The sequence below is a fragment of the Empidonax traillii genome, unplaced genomic scaffold (assembly GCF_003031625.1).
Source record: "Empidonax traillii isolate 1590-97213 ecotype Southwest subspecies unplaced genomic scaffold, ASM303162v1 scaffold113:size1526484, whole genome shotgun sequence".
In the NCBI taxonomy this organism is placed as follows: domain Eukaryota; kingdom Metazoa; phylum Chordata; class Aves; order Passeriformes; family Tyrannidae; genus Empidonax; species Empidonax traillii.
The window spans coordinates 1,046,622-1,074,451 of NW_020955306.1; the positions used below are offsets into that span (position 1 = coordinate 1,046,622).

At 37.3% G+C, this 27,830-nt stretch overlaps 1 protein-coding gene across 1 annotated transcript in view; it reads left to right on the forward strand.

Annotated features, from left to right (window-relative positions):
• The first annotated feature begins 4,210 nt into the window (after window positions 1–4,210).
• DOK6 (docking protein 6) overlaps window positions 4,211–27,830 on the forward strand; it is a 240,685-nt gene continuing 217,065 nt past the window's right edge. The window contains exon 1 of the mRNA XM_027882863.1: window positions 4,211–4,483. Within this exon, the coding sequence (XP_027738664.1) occupies window positions 4,418–4,483 (66 nt within the window). The 5' untranslated portion in view covers window positions 4,211–4,417. The remainder of the gene's footprint in view (window positions 4,484–27,830) is intronic.

Sequence of the window (27,830 nt, forward strand, 5' to 3'; positions counted from 1 at the left end):
AGAATATGTACTGTGGATCTGGATAGAAAGCCAGTAATAAATATGCATGTGGTTTCATGCAGGAACTAATGGCTTTGCTTTTTACAATGCTCATGGAAAACAATAGTTTTTTAATATTGTCCAACTAGATGATTTGTATTTCATGCTAGTTCACAAAGGACTATGGTTAGTATGTGATTTATGGTCGGAACAAAATAATTGTCTGAAGCTTAGCTGAAGGTAGACTTTCAGCACATTAATAATGCATTAGCTAATGTTTCTTTTTTGGCATTGCCTATGCAAATTTCTATTATCATAATAAAAATGACTGTTTATTTTAACCTGGAAATAGCTTTAGGTGAGAACATGGTTTTTATCTGATGTCTTGATTAAATACTAACTGCCAGTTCCCAGATAAACTTTTAAGCAGAGTTTTTCCTTTAGTCTCAGCTGGTATTTGGTCAGTAAAGTAGAGGGAGAAACAGCTTGCTTTGCTAAAAAATGAGAGGAGCTCTCTGTGGTCCTCTTTGACAAGTGTGGTGAAAGTTCACCCTGGCTGAAAACTTCAAACACTGATTACTGTTGCGGGAAAATCATTCATGACTGTCAATCATATAGACTCAGATTTAAAACATATACTGCCTAAATTTGTTCACTTTGTGAAGCAAGCATAGCTGAAGATAATTTAATTCAAATAATTACTTTCTGACAGATGGCAATACATATTGTCTGTCCAAAATAGTATTAGATTTGATTGTACCTAGGTAGATCAGAAATTAACTTCTCTGCTTGAAACAATTTGTGACTTGACTACCTGCTGAATATTTCCCTTTCCAAATTATGATTTCACAACAACAGGCATATCAGAAATCATATTTTAGAGAACATATAAGGTATTAGTCATGGCAATGTATTCTTCAGATGGAATCATACTATGTCTTCCCTGGCGCTGCCCATTGAGTTTGTCCCTGTTGAGTTTCTGAGAACATTTGACTTACTGAGATTTCTGGAGAGAAACAGGATAAAACATTTGGGGTCACGGCTTTGGGGAATTTTCCTTCATAAGTTGTGACTTTCTCAGCAAATACAATGTATGTACATCTTACAAGAGTACTTTTGTACAGAAGTAACAAGACAGTTTGTCTGCATTCCTGTGATTCAGAGTGGCCTTGCTATGTATTTCTGCCTCAAGCTGCCCATGGGACCCCTATGCAAATGAATATTTGATTATTCTGGCTGATGCTATCCAAAGCAGCTGAAAATAAATACCAGACTGATAATTTTATAAGCTCAGGCTGGCTAATTTACACTCTGTAGAATGCAGAATGAAAATGTTTTGTATTTTACACATATTTTGCTTCTCTCTTGCTGCTTTTTTTTTTTTTTTGTAATAAAATAAATTATAACAATGGCATTCATGCCACAATATTAAAGAAAGATATAAGAACAACAATAAATAATTGGAGAAAAATCTGTTGAAAGTTACTAATATATATATAATTATTATAAATCAAACCCATTTTCCATGCATGTTATACGATAAAACAATATAATTAAGAATAAATGGCTGATTAACTTTGGAAATACAGCACTCTCTTCAATTTCATTGGCAGGAAATTTTGCACAGCAGAGTTCTGACAACAAGACATGAATGTTAGGGAGGTGACACAAGTTCTGCACGTTACCTCTTACTGCAGAGATCGGAAAACTAAAAAGTGCCCAGGAGTGTTGTATATTCTGAAACTGCTGCTCTCTTTGAATGATATACAGAACATTATTTTTTTTTTAAATAGCATTAGTTCTATCTCAATTTGAGGACATATCAAATTTTTCTCAGATCCTACAAATCAATTTTTGTGTAGCTGAGAGGTGGTGAAGAAGGAGCAGGAACTGCATGTGAAAACAGCTCTACAAACTTACAAATCTTTCAGGGTTAGTCTGTAAGGGAAATGTCTTTTTGTCAGTTAATTGAATAGGATTATGTACTTTTCTGGTTGGCAATCGAAAGGAAATGTTCCTTTTCTTTTTGATCCTTCAAGAGCTTTCTGTACTTTAAATAATTGCTAGTTTCATTTTGAACAAAACTTTTGTTTAATATTTTGTAGTGTCTTGAAAGAATTCTCTTGCAGGGATATTTCAGTTTTCTCCCTAAAATTACTGAATATTCTGATTTGACATATCCATAAAACAGAAATTAGGAAGAAATCATATTCTGCACGAAGTACGAATTCAAGCTCATAATATCCTTTTGACATTTCGCTAGAAATACCAAGAAAGCAACAATAGGCTAAGTATTTTTATCTATTCCTTTTTATGATCTAATATTTTATAAAAAATTGCATAATTATATAGAGGTTTTTACTTGGATAAAAATAATGCAGACTCTTACTCCAAGCAGATGCTTTGAAATTTGTATAATTGAGAGTTGAGTTGCTAGAATATAAAAGTATAGGTAAATATTCATCTGCTTCACCAATTACTATTTGACTAAGCCAAAAAAAATTTAGAACAAAGTAAATAATAAGGGTTATTCTGGGGAAAAAGAACAGTAAGAGTGTAATTTTCACACTTGTTAGACGTGGATGCAAAGCTAAAAGCAGTCAACGAAGACGTAAGAGTCTTTAGATCATAATATTAAGATTCTGTTTTGTTATTTTTAAATGGAATCCTATACCTGGTTGATGGTGGGCTAGCAAAAATACTTTAGTACTCAGTTGTACCCTTCAGGTACTGGAAGACCTGGTACTGAAAGACAATGTCACCCTGAAGCCTTCTTTAGACTGAACAACCCCAGCTGTCTCAGCCTTTCCTCGTAGGAGAAATTTTCCATCCCTCTAATCATTTTTTGTTGCCCTCCTGTGGGCACGGTCCAACCGGTCCAGGTCTTTCCTATACTAAGGCCTCCAGAGCTGGATGTAGTACCACAAGTAGCTATAGAGAGTAAAGTTACGCTTCATCCAAGTACTGTAATAATTTTTTTAGATTGTATCTTTCCTATTTGCTGCAAGACTTTTCTCCAATATTGTCTATTGATTTTGAAAATCTGAAATAAATCTGACAAACTTTTAACTATAGAATTATGTTTTATTGCCCCAGTCTATAGCACACTGCACACTGCAAATTCCTATTTCATAAAACTTCAGGGCAATGGTGCAGTAGAATGCAGGAAAAGAGCTCATGAAGCTTTCGTTAAGCTTATCATAGTAATTAAATTTTTTCCATTGAAAGCATTTATGAAGTAGAATTTTAGGTAACAACAGTAACGTCCTAACTTGTCAGTCCCATATATTTAGTTTTTCTTTCTCAAGCAGCCTATGTTCATTCTTGTCCATCCCTATTTTACATGTAACAAAAGCAAACACAAGAAATTCTCTGTTTTTGTTTGTTTTTCTGGTTTGTTTTGTGGTTGTTTGTTTGGTTGGTTTGTTGTGTTGTTTTCATTTAGTTTGGGTTTTTGTTTGTGTTTTGGTTGTTTGTTTTTACCTTCCTAATATCTCCTAAACTTTATCTGTTTTCCTCAGAAGTCATTCTTTTGCTAGACCCACCTCAATGAACAGTAGTTAAAGACATAGTCATCACTGTGGAGGGCACAGAATGCCTATGCGTGACACCTCATTTTTTAACTTCAGATACACTTTTTTCCTTTCTTTCCTTCTTTCCTCCTCCCCCCTCCCCTCCCCGCCCCGTAGTTCATATGTTTATTTCATTAAGTTGGTTAAATTAACACAAGAGTTCAGTGTCTGCTGGTGGGCAACTACACGGCTTCCTGAATACGTGAAGCGGTAAGATGCCCTCCCGGGCCGCGTTTCCCAAGGGATCTGCCACACGAGCCGGGGATGCCGCGGCCGTGACCATCTGCCACCCTGGAGAAAAGTAGGTAAACCCACTCGGCCAAGGCCGAGGAGAGCATCTGGCCGCCGCCCCGTGTCACGCCCGGGGGCGCGGAGCTCTCCCGGGGCCAGCAGACCCGCGCCACCCCCGCGAGTGCCGGTGCCCCGGCGGTGTCGGGGTGTACGCTGGGGGGGGCTCCCCGGCCGCCGCGCCGGGGGCGGTGTCTCCGCTCCGCCCCGCCCTGCCCACCGCCCCGCCCGCCCCCGGCCGTAGGCGCGGGCAGCCGCGAAGCCACCGCCGGGCGGGGCGGAGCGGAGAGGAGCGGAGCGGGGCCGGCGGCCAGGGCGGGGGCAACGAGGGGCCAGCGGGGGAGCGGAGCGGCCGCCACCGCCCCCCGGGGCGGTGCCGGGCGGAGCGGAGCCGGGCGGCGGCGGGAGCGGCGCGGAGCGGGCGGAGCGGAGCGCGGCGGCTGCCGCTGCCTGGATGCCAGAAGCGCCTTTGGAGCCAGTGGCCGGCGGCACCCGGGAGGGCCCGGGGGAGGAGGAGGAGGCGACGGCGGAGGAGGACGACTCCGGGCGCGGAGGGGAGGGAGCAGGCAGCGCTGGCCATGGCCTCCAACTTTAACGATATAGTCAAACAGGGCTACGTGAAAATCCGCAGCAGGAAGCTGGGGGTGAGTTCTCTCTTCGCCGACCCTGTCCGGGGTGGGGGCGAGGCGCTGGCGACCGCTTCGCCGGCCTGGGGGGCGGCGGTGCCCCGGGCCGGGGCCGCCAGCTCGGGGCGCGGCGACCTGCTGCTGCTGCTGCTGCTGCTGCTTCTGCTGCTGCCGCTGCTGCCGCCGCTGCTTCTGCTGCCGCTGCTGGTGCTGCTGCTGCCGCCGCCGCTGGGGCTCGGACTTTGCTCCCAGCTCCGTAGGGGTCGGTGGGGATGCGCTGCCATTGCGCTCGGAGAGAGCCGGCTGCTTCTGTCTCCGGGAAAGCGCCGCTCCTCCCTTCTGTCTCAGCGGTCGCCCGCCAGGGTCACAGTCCGCTAAAAGCTGCGGCCAGTGCCCCCGTCCTCCTCGGGCCGAGGATGACACCCCGCTTGGGCGTCCCTGCCTCCCCCTCTTCCCCTCCTACTGCCATCCCCCCGTCCCTCGCCCTACTGCCTCCGGCAGAGGTATGGGCGGGGAGAGGAAGGCGCAGGCAGGATCTGTAAAAAACTTTGTGCATAGATTCTCCTTCTCTCTCTCCCATTGTGGGAGACGGATGTCTTCAGTCAAGTCAGGGTCTGAAAACGCTGGAGGCTGGTACCAGAGCAGCCCGATAGAAACTGAGAAAAGCTGGCGTGGAGATGTGGGGGTGCCCGTGCCCCAGAACTTGGGGGACTGGGGAATGGGAGCCTGCAGCGGGCCGGGAGCGGGCGCGGAGGGGAGGGGGTGACAGCCTCATGGACCCAAAGGCAGATGCAGAGTCTGACAGTGATAAAAACTCGGGGCGGTCCCTTAGGTGAGGGTGGCTGGTCTCAGTACACACCGGGGTGCTCAGCGACACGGTGTTATCAAATTGGCCATGTGCGCTTTCCCTGACGAGGTACAGCAAACCTTGAAAAGGTAGTGAAGTTGGAACAGAGTGTGTACAGAGGTCGAGATTTTCTAAACTTCAGTCGGTTCCGGGAATCATCAGTTTGGGCTTTCTCCTCACCTTTTGTGTGTGAAAGAACGAGAAGGCTAGCTGGCTTGCACAGCTACCGATGTTGCCAATAATCCCAAAAAATCCAAATCCCTGTTGGCTCGAGACTAAACCCGGCTAGGGCCGAGAGGAGGTCTGGAGTTCTTCTTTGAGTTCATTCTTAATTTTTTCTTTAGGTGTGCAGAAAAGTGAAGAGTCCCTACCTGCTGTCCCTTCCAGGGAGGTGGGCTACCTCTCTTCCTGCTTCCCCTGAAACCTAACAGAGCAGGGACCATGTGAAATCTACCCTCCTCCAAGTCATGATCTTTGAGCTTATTTATCTCCTCCTCCTTCTCTCCCTTTTTCCCTTCCCCCAGATGCTGTGCTTTGCTTGCAGACACAGTGTGCAGGATGGCAGGACAATAATCATAAATTGACCTTTGGAGCACTTTGGTACCATGGCAGGGCTGCTAATTCCAGAAGAGCATAGGAAAGTTTGGTCCAAATCCTTAATTGCCCCAACTCCAAATGTATGAGAGAAGGTGTAAATCCAAAGAGAATGGATGCTCTTATTAATGATTTTGCAACCTCAAAGTCACTCTGTGCATCAGTCAAGCATTAGTATTATCTAAAGGAATGATTTCTAAGCCCTAGTTTGTTTCTGGCAGTCCTCTGCTTAACCTTTGCTTGTCAGTTTTTCTCCAGCTCAGCAGTGTTACTGCATGGGTCCAACACAAAGCAGAGAGATGATGGTATTGCATTGCCCTGATGTTAGTAGTTGGAAACAGAGTTAATCTATTTGATTTGCAAATCTGTATAGGAAGGTATCTCAGTGTCCTTTAAGTGTGAAATTATATATATGCATATCTCTATATATGTAAATACTTTTATATACCTATGTGTATGGCATGTATGCAACACATGTAGAGTTCATATCACAGTAATCTTGGTAGCTACTTGCTGACTTGTGTAAAAAAATTTATGGAGATGGTATTTCATTGCAGCATATCTTAAGAAGCTTGAATATTTTGTTGTGAAGATGGTAATCTGATTTTTTGAGAGGGACACACATAACAGCTTTTTTTGTGTGTGTGGTTATTATTCATGGTTGTAATGATTATCATACTTCTACACTAAGCAGAAGGGAAACAGTTCATACAGTGTGTACAGAGGATTTTCTCCTACTGAAGTGGTTTATGAGGGTGACAATTCAGACTATACAGCCTCAGGCAGGTGGTAGTATAAGCTTAAATATGACATATGGAAATGCAAATCTGAATAAATCTATTAAATACAATGTAAAATGGATTATATTTTGTAGAAAATAGCATCAAAATTCAAATGAGTAAGATGGTTGAAAGGTATGAATATGTGTGTATATATCCATAGCTAATTGGATTCTTGTGACTGAATATCTAAATTAATGCATTTTTTGTTCACCAAGTGAAACATTAAAGGTTTGTATTTTTTTCCTTTATGTCTGTCTCCAAGTCCAAACGTTAGTGAATTACAGTAGAGCTGTCATAATGTAGGTGAATACGTCAGTTTTCAGTGATATAAATGTCTGGTGGCAAAGGAATATTTTTAACCTCCAAAAATATTGAAAAGAGGGAAGAGAGCTATGGGTTCGGGAAACTAAGATAATTTTTAAATATGTCAATAGGATTTTATCTCTTGCTGGTTATGTTACATTCCTGTACACTGGAAGTTACTGGTGTGGGGTTTTTTGGTCATAACAGACTACATTCTTTGAATATTTCGAAGTCTCCCAAGAAGAAGATTGATTAGAACTTGGAGAGCTGAGGTGACTAATGCTGATTTTAGTGGTAGACTTGGGCAATAAAACTAATTCTAACCTTTGGGATGGTGGCCAATTCATTACAGAAATTCTTCCAATGCAGCTTTTATTCTGTCTTGTTCTGTGACTGAGGGAACCCTGGCTGGGAATCAAATGGAAGATAGTTCAATAGTGTATTTTCATTTTATTGAAAAAACTCCACAACAACAAGCTTTGATTTGTGCTGAACTTTCTGATAGAATTTAGTTTTTCAAGAACTTAATTTTCAAAAACCCAAGTAGTAAATCTTCATCTCATTGTAAAATAGGAAAGTATTTATGGTGTTCTTTTTTTTTTAAAAGAGGTTCAACATGTTTTCTTCTGACTTTTTATGGCTGTCTTGCCTTAAGTACTTGTTACCCTGTCTGCCTACTGCCCACATAACCTGCAAATTGTATTCATAGCATGCATGAGTGTTGTCTCCAGTTGCGGAGAATGGACAAACATCCATTCTGAACTGTGCAGTCAGGACTTGGAGCTGTTTTTCCATCATACTGTTTAGAAGTCTGATTTGAAGACAAAAATGAAGCCTAAATCTTGATGGAAATACATGACAAGAAGTACTGTGAGAATTTGCCCTTACTTTTCTGTTCAGTGATTCCTGATCATTAAGGTTTTTTTGCCTGCTTTTCACTTAATCCTTAATTGCTCGTCTACTATTGGATTTATGTCTTAATGAATTTCTGTATATTTTCTGGTAGTCCAGTATTTTCAAGTAGACCTCATTTTTCTGATCCTTTAAATTGTTAAAGTAGCTTGCTTCTTTTGTTGTAAGGTTGGACAGTCAGCTGAAGAGCTTTACCATCCTCTATTTTTGTTGGATTCTGACGTCTGGGAATATCATGGTTTCTGCCATAGAGATGTCAGGCCACGAAGAGACGTCCAGCCAGTTAGACCACTTAGCCTGTCTCCTTTTGTTACGTGTGAACTGTACATGAAACTTTTCTCTGGTGCCTTGAAATTTTAAATATATATTAAGGGCTGTGTAATAGACAAGCTCGCTTGTATACATGACATCTTCATCGAGGTATCACAGTATCTTTGAAACTTAGAAACTGTAGTCAGTGAGAATGACATACAATTAAAACATCTTTATAAAATCTTTCCCTGAAGCCTAAATATGCCTTCCTTTTCAGTGCCCTGGCATTCCTGCACTGTTTGATATTTTGCTTTTCTCTAATACTACATAAAGGAAATACCTCATTCTTGCAGCCATTACATTTGACCTGTGCAACCCTCCTTTGAAATAAATTTGATTGTAATGTGGTGTGCTGTTCAGATCAGAATAGGTCATTTGTGTAGCGTGGAACAGGACTGTGCTGCCTTTGTTCTTTTGGAATCTTTCATACTTGTGTCACATTAAAATTCATATGACACAATTTTATACTGCACTGGCTGTGCTTATAGGCTGAAACTTTGTTGTAGCAGACTGGAATCCCTTTGTTGCCTCCTAATAAACTAAGCTGCGAGGATTTCATGCCTTGTTGAAGGGCTGTTTCTTAGAAGAAAAACAATTTGATGTCACATTAGGAAGTCTAATTAAAAATGAGCATTGTGTCACTTTGATGGTCTTGTTTTGACCCATATCAACCTTCGAAGTCATAATCTTACTGTTTGCTTGGTTTTGTCTTTTTTTTTTTTTTTTGTCACGCCTTGACCACGGAACAAAAGAATCCTATCTAACGGAAATTTTCACTCAGTTGATGAATAATTACTGATTTTTCTGTGTTTCCACATACTAAGTAGAATTATTTTCTGAGTGGTTTAGTTTATACTCTAATACAGCTATCCAAAGAGAAAATAGCATCTGCCAGTCAGTCTTGATTGAGCAATAAATAGCAGGTTGCTCTGAGTCACCAAATAAGAAGTTTTAGCATATAAAACCCCCTATTTTTAACCATACGTTTAGATCATTACAGGTACCTTTTGTGGGAATGAACATAGTGCTTCTCCTTCTGCTGTTAACCCTGTCTTCAATCAATCAGCACTAACAATGCTATGAATACAAGTGTCTGATTGCAACTTGGTTCCTCTTGAAAAAATGCAGTATGTGTTTTACAAAATCCTAACATTTAATTGATATCGTGTGTATACTTAGGGTGAAGAAAGCAAAGGGACCTGCAAAATGTCCTGGGTTTGAGATTACATTGATTGATTGCACTGACTCTGCAAGTGGGTCATGACGAATACAGAGGGCAAAGTAAAGGTTCTTCTATTTCTTTGAGTTGCCATAGCATATTCTAAGAAACAAACAAACACATGAAGAAGTATAAGCAAACTGTGTGGCCTGGAGTGGATTTCCTTTCCATAGATTATATTATTATCTATGGGAAATCTGCTCAGCCTGTTTGAAAGCACTGAGATTGCCTTTTATGTGACTGCGTCATGACCAATGACATAAACTATGAATTACGTCTTGGAGCATGAAGATTATTTGAATGAAACTACTAAAACCTTGATTCCAGTTTATAATGTGTCTATTTAAATTTTTATAAAGCTCTAGATAGACAGAATTTAGGTTCCAGATTCCTTCCATATAAAGGAGTTACTTTTTCATGATAGTTCAAGACAACCTGAGACACAGAATTAAAAGGATTTCTCTGGGATCCATTAAAGAAACTAGTCACATTCACTACGTTATACTGAAACTATCATTTAAAATACCAATAATTACTGCTTTCAGTACTTCTTGCCAAGTCACATGAATGGATTTGAAGAATTAAAAGGAAAATACATGGATTTCTAATTTGGTCATTATGGAAAGAATAATCATTTTTAGCTTCTGCCCAGTTATTATCAATTAAGCATATTGTACAGGAAATTGAAAGAAATGTCTTGCGGCCGTGGTAGGCAAGGACAGAAGGTCCAACAACTTTTTATGCTCATATTTCTGTTTAAAGCAACTTGTGAGTCAGGCTTGTGATAAGCACTTTGGAGTTACTGTGTTTCCCGGTTGATTTTCTTGATCCGCTTTTCCACCTCTTAATTCCCAAGAGGTGTGATAGCCAAAGGTTAGTAATTTTGTAATGGATGGCACTTACTTAAAGAGACAAATAGTTCTCTTTTGTAGATAGCATATCACATTCATGTTATCAATGGATTATAGATGCTTCTATTTTTACTGCTGTGTGTAATGCCATTAGCCTCAATGAGATTAAACCTTAGCTCTATGAAGAGTATACAAAGAAGTGTTTGTACAGACTCTCTCTCTTTCACTTGCATATTTTGAGATGGTAAAATTTTATTGAGAATTTATTTGTGTCTCCTGTAAGGTGATGGCCTTCTGTTTTTCCATTTAGGAGTCTGTCATTTTTGTCCTGTGATGGATGTTAAAATCCGATGGAAAGACCCAATGAAAAGACTCTGAAGTCAGTTTAAGGAACCCGTTAACTTTGGTGGCTTTGGTTCAGAGTCCATGTGGGAACATTAACTGCATGCATAGAACATGAATTTCCTTGTTGTGAAATGCCCTTCAAATCCTACTCAAAGGAATTGTCCTTTCTCATTTCGGTAATTATGGAAGGAACATACTCTATGAATCCTTGAAATATACAAGGAATTATTCATGTAATTCCAGTAGTGAGTTTTCTTCCTAGTATTTTAGAAATAATCTCTCTTCGAATCATTCATTCAGATTTTTGCAAGCAGTGCAAAATGCTTTATAGCTGTTGCTTGGCAACAACAAATTCAGGCAACAGCATATGTGAGTCAGTTGTTAGTTATACATTTATATATGGGACTGTGTATGGAGAATACATTTTAGATAGGTACTAATGAAACATTTCAAAAAAAAAGCACGCTATGAAATGCTCTTTAAAAAAAAGAAAATCAAGTAAAGGTTTTGGGGTCTACATTACCCTGGAAAGTTTGTCTTTTGTTTTAGGTTGTGTGAAAGATCAGCTAGTTGAACAGCTTTTCACAAATGTCATGATGTAGTTAATATACTTCTATGCAGTCTTAGAAAGCAATGTAAAATATTCTCTTTGTTGAAGTTGAGAAATACTTTCATGTGTATGCATTCTGAATTACATCCCTCACTGTTTTTTAAATTAATAATGTTTTATTTAACCAAAGCATGGGTGTTTTCCTGCATACTGTATAATTTCCTATCTACTGTATTTAAAATAATAATTGTAAATCTTTCACTGCATTTTGTATTTTTAATCTTTTCAACTTGCAGTGCAGCTCTAAGATTCAAAAATATCTTGGTGTATTAATGTAATGAATCATTGTTTGGTTGAAATTGTTTTTCCAGAGGAATATACATACTTCAACTTTAAGTACTATGAAATTTCTTGAGGAAAGTCAATGAAGAAAAACAAGGAAACCTTTTGATCTTGTGGAGAAAGTTTTTATACAGTAGGACAAAATTGCAAACTTGTTAAAAAAAAGTTGAATGAGATTAGAGTGCGTGCAGTAAGTGTATCTTGGACACCTGTGTCACATAAATGCTTGTTTTTTGATTAATTTTTTTATTATTATTCAGAATACATATCTACACATTGCATCTGAGAAGAAAAATTGTGTGATTGTTTAGCACAACTCATTAACCATTGTCTCTGAAAACTTGGTGCAGGCAAAGAGATTTCCAAACAGTGAGATTTTCACCTGACATCAGACTTAAATCTACTGACTCCAGGAGTACTCTTATGGAGGAGGATAGGTCTTGGAAAGCTGAGACTACCACTGAAGGGTTTTGAAGATGAATGTTAATTTTTAAGTCTACTTAGAAATTAAGGGAAAAAACAACGCAGTATGTAATCTAGAAGGGAAGTATACTTCTTTTCAAAAGTGATTTCCACTGCAGATCACTGCAAATCACTGCAGATCACAGCATTAGAGAGAGAGTAATCAGACATAGGAATGGGCTGCCCAGGGAGGTGGTGGATTCACTGTCCCTGGAGGTTTTTAGGATGAGACTGGATGTGGCACTTAGTGCCATGGTCTAGTAACCACAGAGGTGTTGGATCAAGGGTTGGACTTTATGATCTTGGAGGTCTTTTCCAACCTGTTTGACTCCATGAATCTGTGATTCTATGAAAATAAGTCCTCAAGATTTTGAAGTTTTTTAACAATTTTAATGTGTGAAACATGTCACCGATGAGAGGTTACAAGACCATGCAAATGGAACCTTGCAGGAATTACTGCTCGCTTCAGATGCGCGTAAATTAGGAAGATAATTAATGGAAGTGTGTAAATCTTTTAAAAATTGATCCTTCTCTCTGTTGTTCAGTTGCCAAACTGACTCTCATCATCTGGCTTATTTGGACTGAACTTTGGAGAGGTTGTATTCATTAACATGTCAGTAAGGAATTAAAAGCACACGGCATTGATTAGACCCAGGGAAAAAAGCTACACACTGTCTACACTGGAGGAATGGCTCTTTGGTATATTTCCCCTACCTGTTCATCGCAAAAAAGAATTAATAGCAAAATTTAATACTGAAAGGTTTTCACTATTCTAGAACCAAATTAGTACTGTCTTCGAGCAGGAAGCTCATGATACCTGTAATATTCTTTATTGTTGGTCCCTGGATTTTTCTTTCTTCTTTCTTTTTTTTTTTTTGGATACTCTTGCTCTGAGGTTTCCTGCCCTCAGAGTGAATTGGTGTATTCTCTTTTCTCACGAAAATACCTTTTTTATTGCAAAGAGAAAAGAGTACATGAAGTCTTACAAAATAAGAATACAGAAGAGTTTTCTGAATAACTAGTCATAATTATTGGTTTTGTACAGTGCCTAAAAATAGGAGAGTTTATTCTGATAATCTTTTATTTATTGTAATTACTTTTATTTTTGGTTTTATTTATCAGACTACTTTTAGATAATATAGTCTTTGATACAGTAATTACTTGATACAATAACTGGGCTTTCTAGTTCAAGTATGATGTGAGAATGTGAAATAATGAATATTTGAATAAGGATATGAATAAAAACTAAGAGAGAAAGCTTTCATTTTAATTGAATTTGATATACTAATAAACTAGAATAGTATATTAAACTGAATACAATAAACTAGATTAATATGATAATAAGGCATATAATATGTATAATATATATATATATATATATATATATATAATAGTATGATAATAATAATAGCATCCTAACAAGAAAGGGAGAAGGATAGTTTCCCGTAGTTGTAACAAGAAGGGTAGTAAAAAAATTATATTTTACTGATTTTTATTTTCTGTAGTCCTAAACTATGGAATGTATTTTGAAGCTTTTTGCACTGTTTAATGAAATAACCTCTTTCAAGAAGACAAAAATCTTTGTACTTACGTGTTGGAATCTATATGAGAAAAGTTAAATTTTAGTCTTTTTCAGAGATATAATTTGTAATCTTGAGCACTTTGATTCATTCCAGCCTTATTCTAGATTATACTAAGCCCACTACATAAGTTAAATTTAAAGCTGTGTTAAGTCCCATTATACTGCCTGTATAGTGAATGCTGTTAATGTAAATGGGAAACAGGCTTTCTGAGCTTAACTTTTCTGTTTGTGAAATTAGTATAATCTCTTTTTGTCTGCCATGTCTTTATTTTGTCTGTCTCAGCTATAAAACCTTGTTCAGTTCTCTGTTAAGATATGTAGGTTGGCTAGTGCTGATTATGGTCAAAGTATTATTAGGGGCTACAACTGTATAGAAAACATTGGAATAAATAAAATTTTATTTTTAGTAATTTGAGTTGCATAACCATGGAATGGCTGAGGTTAAAAGGGACCTCTGGAGGTCACCTGGTCCAACCTCACTGCTTAGGCAAGTTCACTGTCTATTTTAATGTTGTATGGAGACTTTTACTTTTGGTTGGAAAATATGTTTCACTGATTTCTTCTATGAAATGTCTGTTTTTACAGTCAGGATTTGTTCAGGTGTCTGATGTATTTTAGATTTTTGTATATAAAGAAGGTAAATATTTTGCATTTTTCCCTCCAGATATTCCTGATTGCTCATCGGTCTTCAGTTTTCTGAGAAACAAGTGTCACAAATAGGAATGCTAGAAGTCTGAAGCTGCTAACTACAATAGGCCTTATGTCTCTTTTGCCTTGAGGCAGAATTGTAGCACAAAATCTAAAGTGTTGAATGGTTTCACTTTTAAAAGTAGATATTGAAAATGTTTAGGTACAATTATTCAAATCTTATGTGGCAGAATAATTCTGAAGGCTGAATATGGTGCATGAGATAATTTCATAACTGCTTGGGTTGCTGGTCTGCAATTGTGGATGTAAATTTCTGGCCCCAGACATGCAGAAATTAGCCATATCTGTCAAATAAATGTCATATACAACCATCCTAATTAAAGGAGGGAAAGAAGAAATGTTACTGCAACATCTCTTTCCTTCCTGGTGTAGTGCATCACTGGTCAGATTTTGAGAGGACATCAGAGTTTTTTCATCTCCAAAATTTTTAAAAGGCTTGTTCTTCCACCAAAAAATTGAAACACCATACTCTATAGGCTTATATGAAACATTCTGCTAAGCATTACTAATGCTTAGGCTTAAGTTGTGCATTTTACCCACAATATCCTGGAGCTCAGCACGAGGAATATGTCCCGTAGAGGAGAGTCTGTGGAACTTTCTCAGGTTATAGAGTGAATCAGTTGAGTCCACTTTCAGAGTCTAGGGATGACAAAATGCATTTTTCGTGAGGAAATGTATCTACGCAATATGTGAAATAAAAAAGCACTACAGAAGCATTTATTGAAAGGAAATGTGTAAGGTTACAAAAGAAAAAAAAAAAAAAGGGTATAAATCAAATACGGATTGCCCATAGCAGTAGCACTGGTGTGAACATTTCCAGAAGATATGTAGCAACCAAGATTGTCCGTGTATACTGGTTTCCCTTTATATTTTTTTTTTTTCCTGCAGAAAAGAAATCAGTGATTGCTATCTTCTTTAGTGGGTCATAGCTCAAAGAAAAACATTGAAAATGTACTGGATAGCCTTTCCTAATACGATGCATACTGGTTGAAGCTTATACAATGTCATCACATTTAGACAGTAATGTGTTTAATGAAACCCAGTTCCCTCGTGATGTTACATTTTTCCAATCACTGAATAATCTGGACTTTTAGGTTTTTTTAATAATAAAAATTCTAATCAAGATCTATCCTAAAGAAAAGTAAGGGAAAGCATATAAAATTCTGAGATCTATCTTTCCCTGATAGAACAGAATCTCTGACAGGTTTTATTCCCAATAATGTTGTCTGATGTATTAAATATATAAATATTAAAAATTTAGCAAAAGGAATGAGGGCCAAACGAAAGGAAGCAGACTGCTCTAATCTGATGTCATTGCAGAAAAACAGGAATGGAATTATTTTAAATAATAAAGTGCTTTAATAAAAGTGTTTAAAGTGTTCTTAATAAAGAACACTGCACTTTTTTAAAAGTAAAGTAGATATGTTAATGAAAAGGCTTTATTTCTAGAATATAAGCATTGCATGTTATAGGACTTGTCCAAGACCCAAAGGCCAAACAGGATATTACTGGATCATGGCCATTTTGGAAGATTTCAGGTTATTTTGAAGAATTAGGTCTGAATGCCTGTGGAGTATTTTCAGACACTTCCTAATCACTTGGGATGAATGTAATGCTTACAAATTGTGAAAGGGAGCTTTAACTAATGGTAACAGTTTAGCAGCTGGTAGAGAACATTGGTTAAACTGTTGGAATTAGGTGTCTGAGGTGCTTTGAAAATGGAAGCCTCACAGTGAGACGTAAGGAGGAATCTGTGGAGCAGCAATGGAATAGATGAGATTTATGGGCAATGAGAGGAAAATTTATACTGGTGGGCCTCATAGTGTACTTATTTGAGGATAAATGTTACTCTAGCAGCTTTTATACAATAATATACCTACAGTGTTTAGATGTATTTCTTTGGGATTTTTTGAACTGAAGGAGAAAATAGAAAAGTAAATGTTACTTGTAAATATTTTTGACATAATTTCGACAAGATCGTAACATAATGTAGTTTGTGTCCCAAGAGAACTCGGAGGTTAAATACATTTCAAAATAGGTTTGGAGGTGTATTTTCCAGAATTTTTGATGTCAGAAAATAATTTTTGCCTGGATTTTTTTCTTTCTCCTCTGAAAGGAGGAGAGTGAAATGAGTAATTTCTGCTGTGTTTCTGTATAATGTTATTTTGTGGCTTATAGTAATTTCACCTAAAAAGAAATATTGAAGGTGAATATATCCTCCGCTACAATCTGAACAAAATTAAATTTAAAACTCTAGTGAGGTGATGCCTCTTGTTTGATTCCTCATAATCCTTTTTTTTTTCATCTGTGACTTACCAGAAACATTTCCTACACCAAGATGTAGATGAATATTGATCTTCCAATAGCAAAACTAACACTTTTCCTTTCTGTAGTATGGAAGTTACTAGAAAGAATGAATACCTATTCTCATTTAAACAAACAGATACACTTCCTAATATACTTAATTGATTTACTTGTACTAATTAAAAGGTGTTGAAATAATGGCCCCAATATCTGTAGGAAAGCATATGAAGAAATACAGTCTCCTTCAGTACATGTCAGGCTTTTAAGTCTAGGAAAATGTAAAAAGTTGTAAATTATATTGATTTTCATTGACCTGAGCTTACCCACAGCAGTGCCACAGTGCTCTCTCGCTAATGCTCATGAGTGAGCCGAATGCACAAGAGATGAACTGAGTTAAACCAGGGGATTTGAAATGAGGAATGCTGCTGACACCCTTTGAAATCAACTTCAGAGAGCTGTAAAACAAAGCATAGCTGACTGCATCACTGTTAAAATGATCATGACTGAAATAGTGAAAATGGAAGCTCAACCAGCAATACATAATTGCCAAAAGATTCTCAATTTTTGTCACTAGTGTTTGTTCATTACGTTAGGCTTGCAGTGAATTTATATACAAATATAGAGGAAAGACCTCTGTTAAAGAGGGCCAAATCTGATTAGGCACATCTGATTGTGCAAGTATCTCTGAAAGTGTGTTTTCAGATGTCACACGCCAGCCAAAGGGCTCACCATAGCAGTAGATGTTTTGATCAAGTTTCATTCAGTCCTTTGTTACAACAATTTCATAAAATTCTCTCAGTCCCAGAAAATTCTATTAAAGACTAAGCTGAACAGAGCAGTTCCTCATCATGAAAGTTCTTTTTCTAGGTAAATAAGTAATTTTAGGAATACATCTTGTGTAAATGGGATTTGTTCAGATTTCATGTTTCAGCTTTTCTTCAGTATCAGGAGGGTTAAAAAACTTAATATTTGAAACCAAAAGTTGAAATGCTTCTGTAATATTCTGTCCTCAAGACCAGATGCCTTAAGCATAGGCCTTTAATCCCTGTGCCCTAGTTACAGCAATTAAGGTTCATGAAATATAAATTTTGTTACATATGCATCTTGGTTTCTCCTTTTTTCTTCAGTTTCAAAATCAGTCTGAAATATTAATGATCATATTAAATGGGCTCCGTTATGTGAATTGCTGTTAATGTTGCATTCTAGGTATTCTGACAGATGCAGTGAATGACATTTTCTAACATTTAGACTTAAATGCATGTTCTCTTGCTGAAATAAATCTTGACTTTGATAATATGGTTTCTTGTAGGCCTGCCTCTTTATCTGCATTTAAATACCAAAGTGCTGAAGGTATGCAGCACTTTGGAAAACCACAATTTATAATTGTTCGTGATTTCTAGTGCTGCAGTGCAAATTAATCATTGTCGAACTGTGCTGGGAAGAATAGAAATGCCCAGCAGCATTGTGGTCCCTGCCTGAAAGATCTTACACTCCAACATCTGAAATGTTAAAGCTATCCCTCAAAGTCTCTTGGTATTTTTTTCCACTGAAAGATTTCTCTCCATCTAAATTTATTGTCCATTTCTACCATCATGTATATGCAAATGGATTTCTACAGCTTGATTGTAAGTTCCCTTCTCCCCCCAGACTGATGAAGAAATGGTCACTCACGTGAATGAAGTCCCCATCAAATTATTTGTACTGTGCAGTTTTTCTGGGGATCATGAAAGCACTGATAGGGGAGGATGAGAGTACAAACAGAAGTGGAAGACAATTTTGTTTAGCTAGTTCAAAGCTGAAACCAATAAAAGAATTGCTGTCTGCATAGCAACAGGTATAACAATGCTAGATTGCATTTCCCTTAAAGAGATAGTGGTTGCTTTGGTATAGATATGAAAGCTCCCAAATGAAAAATTCACAGCCTTCTGGGGGGTTTGTTTTGTTTTTAAGGCAGAGGCGTATGTCACTGTAAAACAACTATATGTACTTTAATGTGGCCAGAAAAGAGGCACTTAGCTGTTCCACAGCAAAAAGAATGAGTTAATAAACCCGGCGCACAATCTGTCTCTGCTGTAGCTCTTGGCACACAACAGCTCTAATTGGTGGAAGCTATTGAGGCCTTAATTGCTGATTTTGCAGTACTGCCATGTTTACTGATAAGGTTTAATGCAAGCTAAAATTTGTTAACTAGAGAGAAACAGTCACACTTGCATGAAGAGTGTGAGGACAAACAGCAGGCTTTTCTGAAGCTCCAACTGATGATGAGGTATTTCAGCACGTGGCATCATTAAGTTTCTTTTGAGAGTAAAGAAAGGCCTTTGTTTGAGCAGAAGAGCAGGAAAAACTTCTCAGTACAGAGGCAGTACTAAAATAAGCCTACAGTTGAAGTGATAGCTCTGTGTTTACCTCATGGATTTACATTGACTCTATTTAAATATAATTTTTTTTTCTTCATGGAGAAGGCTACATGCAACTGTTAGATTTGCATGACATCGGGAGATCTGGGATTCAATTGGTTATAGGAAAAAAGAAACGCCAATTGTGCTCACAAATCTAAATTTATCGAAATAAATAATTTGATCTTCCTAATATTAAAATTTAGACTTGGTGTCAATATTTATTCACTAAAGTGTCATTTCACTTAGGTTACTGAGTATGACGAAAGCTTTGCTGTCTGCCGAATGGATGGAGGACCATATTTAGACCTTAGGACATTTAGTTCTTAAACAGAGATAGCCTCTCATTTTATTTTGAATGTGGTATGATTACACTGTAATACAGTAACCTTTTAAGCTACAAACCTGCTGTTTCATTCCTGAACTGTTAAGTTAAAAACCATTGTTACTTGTATTTGAACTTATGTAGTAGTAATAAAAATACCAAGTAATGTTGTCATATGGCTGTTTATGTCCCAAAAGCTAAAAGGAAAAATAAATGGAAATGTGTTTTGTACTTAACACATCACTCTGGAAGTGCCAGTTTTTCTGTTTTTCATATACTGTATGCTTAGCTTAGAGCAGAGGAAAATGTAAGATGCTGGCTGAGTGAAAAATGGATGCTACTGTAAACTCCAAGTGAGTTTTTATCTGCATGTTTGAAAAATAAGCAACACTACTGAAAGAGATTTTTTGCTTGCATATGATTAAGATCTATTTAGTTACTGGGCATTCTGTATTTAGAGTGTATTCTCTAAACTATATTACGCCATCTAACACAGTTCATAAAATGTGTATCTGAATGTGTATGAAGGAGCAGATAGTAATGTACTTTAACACAGTGCTCTAATCTAATATTTTTTAATGTTCAGAAAGTGAGAAACGGCTTATTCATCGAGTGTACTAAGAAAACGAATAGCAATTAGCATTATATTAACTTTTTGGAGTTTAAATGGAAATTATGTCAAACATACACTAATTATGATTGTAAATTTTCTCTACTTCTCAGTCAATTTTGTTTCAAACAGTATTCAGTTAAGTGAGTAATTCCATGTGGATCTATGACAGTGTAAAGTATTAGGTGTTGTGTTACGTAGTGTTTTAGATATGTAACAGGACAGCTTTTTTAAATGCAGAGAAGTGGTTGGTTTTGAGTTTCCTCAGGTCTCTCTGCAACTTCTGTAGTAGTCCATATTGTTCCATAGTTATAGACAAAACAAGCCTATCATGGTTAAACAAAACTAATCTACATAGATGTGAGAGGCACTCCAAGTCCAAGTCAAGAAGGGCGGTATCTCTCTCTCTGCTTTTAAAAATCTTGGAGGCTTGCAGTTCTGGCTTACAAGAATGACCTTCCTGCCAGGCTGTTTGGCAAACTTGTATAAATATCCATTCAACGGGTAGCGCTTTGTTCTTCAGGCAATTTGATTTGGAATCTGTTATCTACTATTGCTCTGTTATGCACAGATGCAAAATGTATCTAAATCCTATTACTGTTACTAAAATTTGAACGGGAAAGTATTTCCAAGAAGAGTTAATGAAAACGCAAAACGAGAATTTGCATTACCACAGGTCCATGGTTTCTTTAACTCCAAAGCTGTATGCTTCATTGTGGGGTTAAAAAACCAAACCAAAATAAAACAAAGGGAAAGAAAAGATGTCACTTACTTTCTTTCCTGTTGCCAAGGAACAGTTACCAAAACGTATCTGTCTACTCTGTTAACATGGGAAAGGGTCTTCAGTCAAACAGTAGTGACAGCAAAGTCATGAACTCTTTCCTCTGCCTTTTCCTTTCACTTCACCGAAGTGTGAAACAGAAAGATATGAAATAAGTTTTTAATAAGACAAAGTGGAAAACAAACTACTGTGTTCTTGAACTAGATAACATTGATGTATAAATATTAACTCTTGCATTTCCTAACCACTTGATCTGGATGTGAGTGTTCACAATACAATGATTTAGTTCTATGTTTAATTTTCTAACAGTAATTCTAAAATAATATTTACTGCATGAACTTTATGAGGCAAATTACACATATGGCAACTGTACTGTATAGTGCTTTACTGTTAATGGTCTTATAAGTTTATGTTTCATCTCCTATTCCAATTCTTGTCTTTTTTGGTACCTTCTTCTTTGATACCTTCTATCACAATCATAAATTGTGATAAAGAATTAAAATGTAGAGAACAGGTTTTAGAAGAAAAAAATATCATTTGTTTTTATCTTCCTGTAGTATATATTAGCATGGACATGATATTTTCTCTGCCTGCCACTATGCTGACAGAGATGATGATTCCAATATTCGGTGTTTAATCAAACTTGTGAAACATAAAACTTATATGTTAATGCACATTAAAATTGTATATTAGTGCACAATATTGTTTGATCAGTATTTTAAAATTATAATTCTAAATAGTAATTCACGATTTGGTCTGTTGTTATTCGTCACCTGTTCAGAACTTTTGTTCGCTTTACCAGGAATAAACAAATTTTAAATAGAAAAGTGACTTTGTCAGTAATGATATGCTACTTATATAATTGGTTTTTGTCTACTCTGAAATCAGGAGTGAAATATGTAGTTTAATTTTATTCTCTTTAATCAGTAGAGGGCTCTACCAAGTCACTGTCATGTTCTGGTCATGGTGGTTGCATTTGATTGACGGCATTTGCTTAAGTAGTTAAGATATTTGCAGATGAAGGAGATTCTTCAAAGATTTATTTTTTTTTAATTCTTTTTCCATATAAATTAGGAAAAAAACTCATGGATAACACAGCCGATGTAGATATTTCAGGTGCTGATTGCACTCCAATGTTGTACTCCTGCGATTTACAAAGTCATACCCTGGGGCAGCTTGTACTCACTTATTTTGAATATGTTGCAGCAAAATACCTTGAACCAAAGAGAATTTTGTACTTTAAAAGCACTAGACTAAACAGTGTAATCTGAATATAATAACTAAAAAATTAGTAAGAATGAAACAATTTCTATTTTCATACCTCTATTCCAGTTGATTCCTCAATGCCTTTAAAATGCCTTTAAAAATTTTTCTTTTGAGTTTTATTTATTGCTCTTATTTGTTAAAGGCAAATAGAATCAGTGATAACTTCGTTTCTATCATGTACAGTTCTAGCGCAGACATCTGATATGACTTAAGCAGATAGAAGTCCTACTACTCCTAGAGAATTTCTGTGGACAAAGGCATGCAACCTAGGAAGAAAAAAAGAAAATTAAAAAAAAAAAAAAAAAAAGAAAAAAGGAAAAAAAAAGTAGAAGAAACAGTTTGCTTCCATAGTTGCATTTTTCCCTTACAGCTCTATGATGCATCATAAATGCAGCAAGGGTGGCTATTAACTTGATTCATTCTCTTTTACAATACATTGTCTCTGTTCTGGAGAGAGATTTCAGATGGTGCTGGACAAGCAGAAAAGAGATGTGGTGAAACAGAAGTAAACAGTTGGAATGAGCCAATGAAGGAAACTTTAGAAACAGTGAATATAATGTATTGAAAACATTTTGGAAATGAGAAATAAAGGACCCTAACTTCTGTAGTTAAAATTGCAGCTTGTAGTTTCTAGCATGTTGCACTTGTTGTAATAGGAGTTTTAGCCCGCAATAGTTGCTAGTCTTGTGTAGGAGGGATTTTACTACAGGAGAAAAGGTCCTATCTGATTTCTTACTGTGGGACTGTTTAATTCCGTGTTAATATAATGTCATGTACAAATACAACAATAGATAAACTGCAATACAGTGGTTTAAATTTTAAATGTTTGGCTAGATCTGCCTTTTCAGTTTAATTTCTTGCAACTGGAGGGGTTAATAATGTATTATTGCTGTGACTGAAAAAAAACGAACTGTGAAAGGCACTTGACTGCTCACATATGAAAACAAAGCTAAGTACATAATGTCAGATCTTGTTTTCAAAGAAGATAAGGCAAGCTTGGGATCATCCAGTTCTGTGATGCTAATCATATGTGGCCAGGATAAACATAAAAGGGAAAGAGTAGGGAAGATATGTTCATGTTTTAGTTCCAGTTTTTGGTTGGCCCTTTACTACCTACTTTAAGGCAATTCAAAAGCCATCTGTGATGAATAATAGAAAATAAGCAGCTACAGTTTGTGTTTTACTCTCTCAAACTCCCTGAACCTTTTTCTGGCTTACGCATCTGCTGCCAGTGCTGTTGAGTCAGCAGCTTATTTCAATTCCAGTAATCAAAACTCTGAAAAATTACTTTTCTGCTGTTTGCCCTACAAAAGCAGCTTCTGTCAACATAGTCTCCTTTCATTTTATATACTCATACAATAGTTAGGATTGGAAAAGACCTCCAAGATCGTTGAGTCTATCCTTTGACCAAACACCACCATATGAACTAAACCATAGCAACAAGTGCTGTATTCAGTCATTTCTTGAACATTTCCAGGAATGGTGATTCTACCACTTCCCTGGGCAGCCCCTTCCAATGGTTATCCCCCCTTTCAGTGAAGCAATTCTTCCTAATGTTCATCCTGAATCTTCCCTGGCACAGCTTGAGGCCATTTGCTCTTACCCTGTCCCTGATTACCTCTGTTCTTCACCTTTTCTTTAGTGGAAATCTACCCTTGTGTCTGCAAGTGTTTAATTGCTGATCAAGGTCACAGGACACTGGGCTTACCAACCTCTATTGGCAGTTGGAAACATTGCATTTGGCAGCATGACCACTTTTTTTGGAGCTCAGTGGATGCCAGCACACTGTTGTGCTCTTAGCTAATACGTTCTCTACTGGAGGCCTAGAAAACTGTAGACAATTGTTTCTTTGGTTTCATCTACACAAACAACTGTCATACTACCTCTTTGTCAGTGTTGTAAATTCCCTTTTCCCTAGCAGAAGAAATAGTTGATAACCTATATTGCTTAGGACACCTTTTATTCATTATTATCAGGTAAATCAAACCATTATTGTTAATCGCAGATAACAGTTCTCACAACAATTTACTTGTTTTCTCACACAGTTTACTCACATGCTTGCTTACAATTACTTAGCAGCAGGAGTGGTAGAAAGTCAATGTGGCTGTCTACCCAGAAGCAGAGGGCTGTGCAGGCGTGCAGGAGGGGCTTTGAGTTAAGTGTTGAGGAAGAGGTTCAGGGGGCCTGTTCACTCATCAGGGCTGCAAATGATACCGTAGTCTTTGTCTTTGTGTACCAGCCAGAGATTTCTTGGAAGGCACAAGTTGTTCAATGTCTTGTTGATGTTTGCATATGCCTGTGGCCTTGTCCTTCTAACAGGTGGTCAGAGCCATGAGTGTCGTGAGTGTCTCAGTGGGACAGTTGGTCTCCAGAGCTTTCTCAGCAGCATTAGGGTTCGAATGTGTTTCCTCTCTTTGGACAGTTTTTGCTAAATAGTTTCTCCATTCAAACATATAAGAGCCTTGATGGCAACCAGGAAATCACATGGGCTGATTTGCTGCTATGTGATTCTTGTCTCACCGGTGATGAGAGTAATCTTTTTCAAGTTTGCATTTCACTCCCACTTTTCGGCCTGCCCTTTTGGTAGTAATCATCAGTATTGGATTAAAACTGAATAAGGAGTTTCCACTAAGTAGAACTGATGCAAAGCTAAGTGCTGAGTGAGAAGACAACCCATGTATAGTGAAAGAATGCCAAGGCCTTTGTATTTGTAAAGTGCAAAACATGTGCTAAGACTAACAACCTCATTTATGGAATTCAGAATCAGTGTCTTCTCTTGTAGCTAATGTGGCTGGTCACTGAAATTCACTATGTATTTCTTAATTTTTTTGACTATGTGTTTATGCAGTGATGTTACATTGTTGGGAAATCAAGCAGGAGGTTGATTGAACACAACATTAAAAGCCTAGCGAGTTTTGAGAAGGTTTGTAAGTGCAGACTTGAACTCAAGACATAACACTATTTTGCACACCAGTTCAAATACTGTGAAAGGATGTTTGTCTTTGTAGTCCTACTTCTTAAATTGCTAAACGGATTTCATATCTTAATTTAAGGTGAATTAGGTGAATATTTCTCTTTATTGATAACAATTGCTGGAAATTTTGTTCATAACTAAACATACATTTACACTAGTGAATGTAAAAATATTTTTATCCTCCTACAGAATCACAGAATATTCTGCGTTGGAAGGAACCCACAAGGATCAATGAGTCCAACTCTTTAGTGAATAACCCATACAGGGATCAAACCCATAACCTTGGTGTTCCTAGCACAGTGGTCTAACCAACTGAGCTAGTCTTTACCTTGTAGTCTGTGGCTTTTTGTACCTGAATGAAATGCTGATTTATTAAATGAACACTTCTTCCAATTGTTTTCGATAATTTCTAACAAAAGCATAAATAATTGTAGTAATTAAAGGACAGTGTTTGACATTTACAACTCAATGTTGTAATCAAGTTAAACAAAACCAATAATTTGTTGTTGCAAAGATAAAGGAGAAAGTACCTGTGTGAATAATACAGTTTCACTAGAAACAGTTGTTGCCTGATATATTTGTCTAAACTCTGAAGTTACTTATTATAATAGCTATGTATCTAGATGATGAGGAAGGTCAGAAAGAGGCAAGAATAAGTAAAGGAATATATTTAATTTCACCAAAATTACTTTGGACAAATTGTCAAGTCCAATTTAATAGATTTGAAAAATTCTCTAAGATGTGTCTCTGCAGCTCTACTTAGAAGATCATGAATAAGCCACATAGTGAGGACTTTACCTATCTAAAGCATTTCTGAATTGTCAGTCAGTGAATAGCAAGGTGTCATACTGATTTGAAATTATTATAGTATGTGCTATGACAGAAGCTTCCTCCATGCATGTTTCTGCAGTGTTTCTCAAGACTTCTGTTGAGAGACAACCTCTGGAATGACAGTATTGGTGGCTTGGAGTCAGATACCAATATAAAAAGGAAGATCGTGATTTCAGTCTGTCAGATTTAAGCCATTTTTATCTTATGTAAGATAGGATTTTCCTTCCTTGTGTTATCTGGTCTTTAATATTCCCATCAAAAATGGCAACATGTGTGGTTATCTTCTCACAGAAAACTGAACCTAAGAACTTGCTAAATAACACTCTGAGAAATTGAATTATGTGGGTTTAAGACTGACTGGAGTATGTTAATTTGTGTGGTGCACTTGTACTCTTGGATTTAATGTTTGCTTGCCTTTACTTGAGGAATATTGAGATCTCAAGCATTTCCTGACTTTTAGATAAACCAGCTTCACAATTTTATGTTTGAAAGGCCTTTGAACAATTTCTTTTTTATTGGCATGCCACTCTTACATTATCAATGCTTTTAATTTTAAGAAGACAAGTCCTCTTGAAATCCGTGTCTACTGTATGCAAGTGTTTGTGGATATTTTTCTTGAAGCTTACAAAATTATGCAGAAAAATTTTATGTCCAGTTTGGTTCCATATATTGTTTCGCTATCCTTTTCTTATAAATACATCAGTCTAATGCACTGAAATTAAAGGAGAGCTGAGTTGACTTCAGTATACGTATCTGAGCACAAATAGTAAAGCACCGAGAGGAGAAATGTATGTTTCATTTCACATATGATCTAACATGAAGCTGAATCTCCATGTAGAATTATTTCCAGGCCATTGCTAGTGGTCTTGCAGAAACTATACAGGGAGGGATAGTGTTTGTTCTTCCTGAATAATGGATTTCTTGACCACAGGGCTGCATGAAGCGTTTTATGGGATAACTAGAAGTCTCCACGGTTTGAGAGTGGTTGACCATCCTGTTTATTCGGGTAGTGATAGACATTTAAAGGTTTTATAGTAGCAGCATTCAAAGACCATTTGCACCAACTGTTATGCTGGAAAATGTCTTACATACTGGTTATGTGTTTTTCGACAAGGGTGGGTGAGCCTAGGCAAAGCTATTAAAATTTAATGTTCTTTTGGGTTAAGTCTTGCATTCTTCAGGTTTTTCAAGAGGATCTAACACATCCTAAGACCTATGGGATGTGTCTGCTCAGAATCTTTTAACACCTGTCTTTCTGTAAAGGCATAGCTGTATGAAAGCAGTCTTCAAGTGTTGCAACTGTTTTCCTCCCTCACATCCATAATAAAATGCCCTGCCATTTCCTGTGATCTTTTAGAGCAGAGAAACCAATTTGTATAATATAAATTGGTTTCATTTTATGGTGTCTCCATTATGTTAAGCTTATCCCTAGCTGCAGATGAAATAATTTTGGATTAATGTCATCAAGGTGTGCTTTGAAGGTGGGAGAGTAGGCCTTACATTGATAGCAATGATATTAATAGATGAACATGTGATTTTTCTTACAAAAGTGGGAGTAATTTCCTTTGCTTATGGATTCATATGAGACTGACCCTTTTTTTAGCATGGGTAAGATGTCCTGAATAAGGATGCTGACAGAAGAATAGGAATCAAACTGTCACTTCACAGTAGAGATTCAATTTAATATACTACTATTTAATATGAAATTAGTTGCCTTAATTCTAATACATTAATGTTATTTTAAAGGTGACCTTTTTATGAGGGTAGTGTAGAACTTCCATTGCAAGTCTGACTTACTTCCTCATTTTTTTCTTCATTTCATCGTGACTTCTTAGTGATTTGTTAGCTGATTTTCCACCTTCTTTACCAGAATTCTGTATCATTTCATCTGTATTTTCCTCTTTAATTACTCTAGAAGCTACCCTGAAGCCCATGTGGTCCACTTTATGCCTTGCTTACAGTGACTAAAACCACCAGAGTTCACCTTCCTATTTTACTTTTCATTGGCAAAATACAGACGTTAGTTCAACGAGACAGAACATGCCTTTTCTCTTTAACAAGACTAGAAC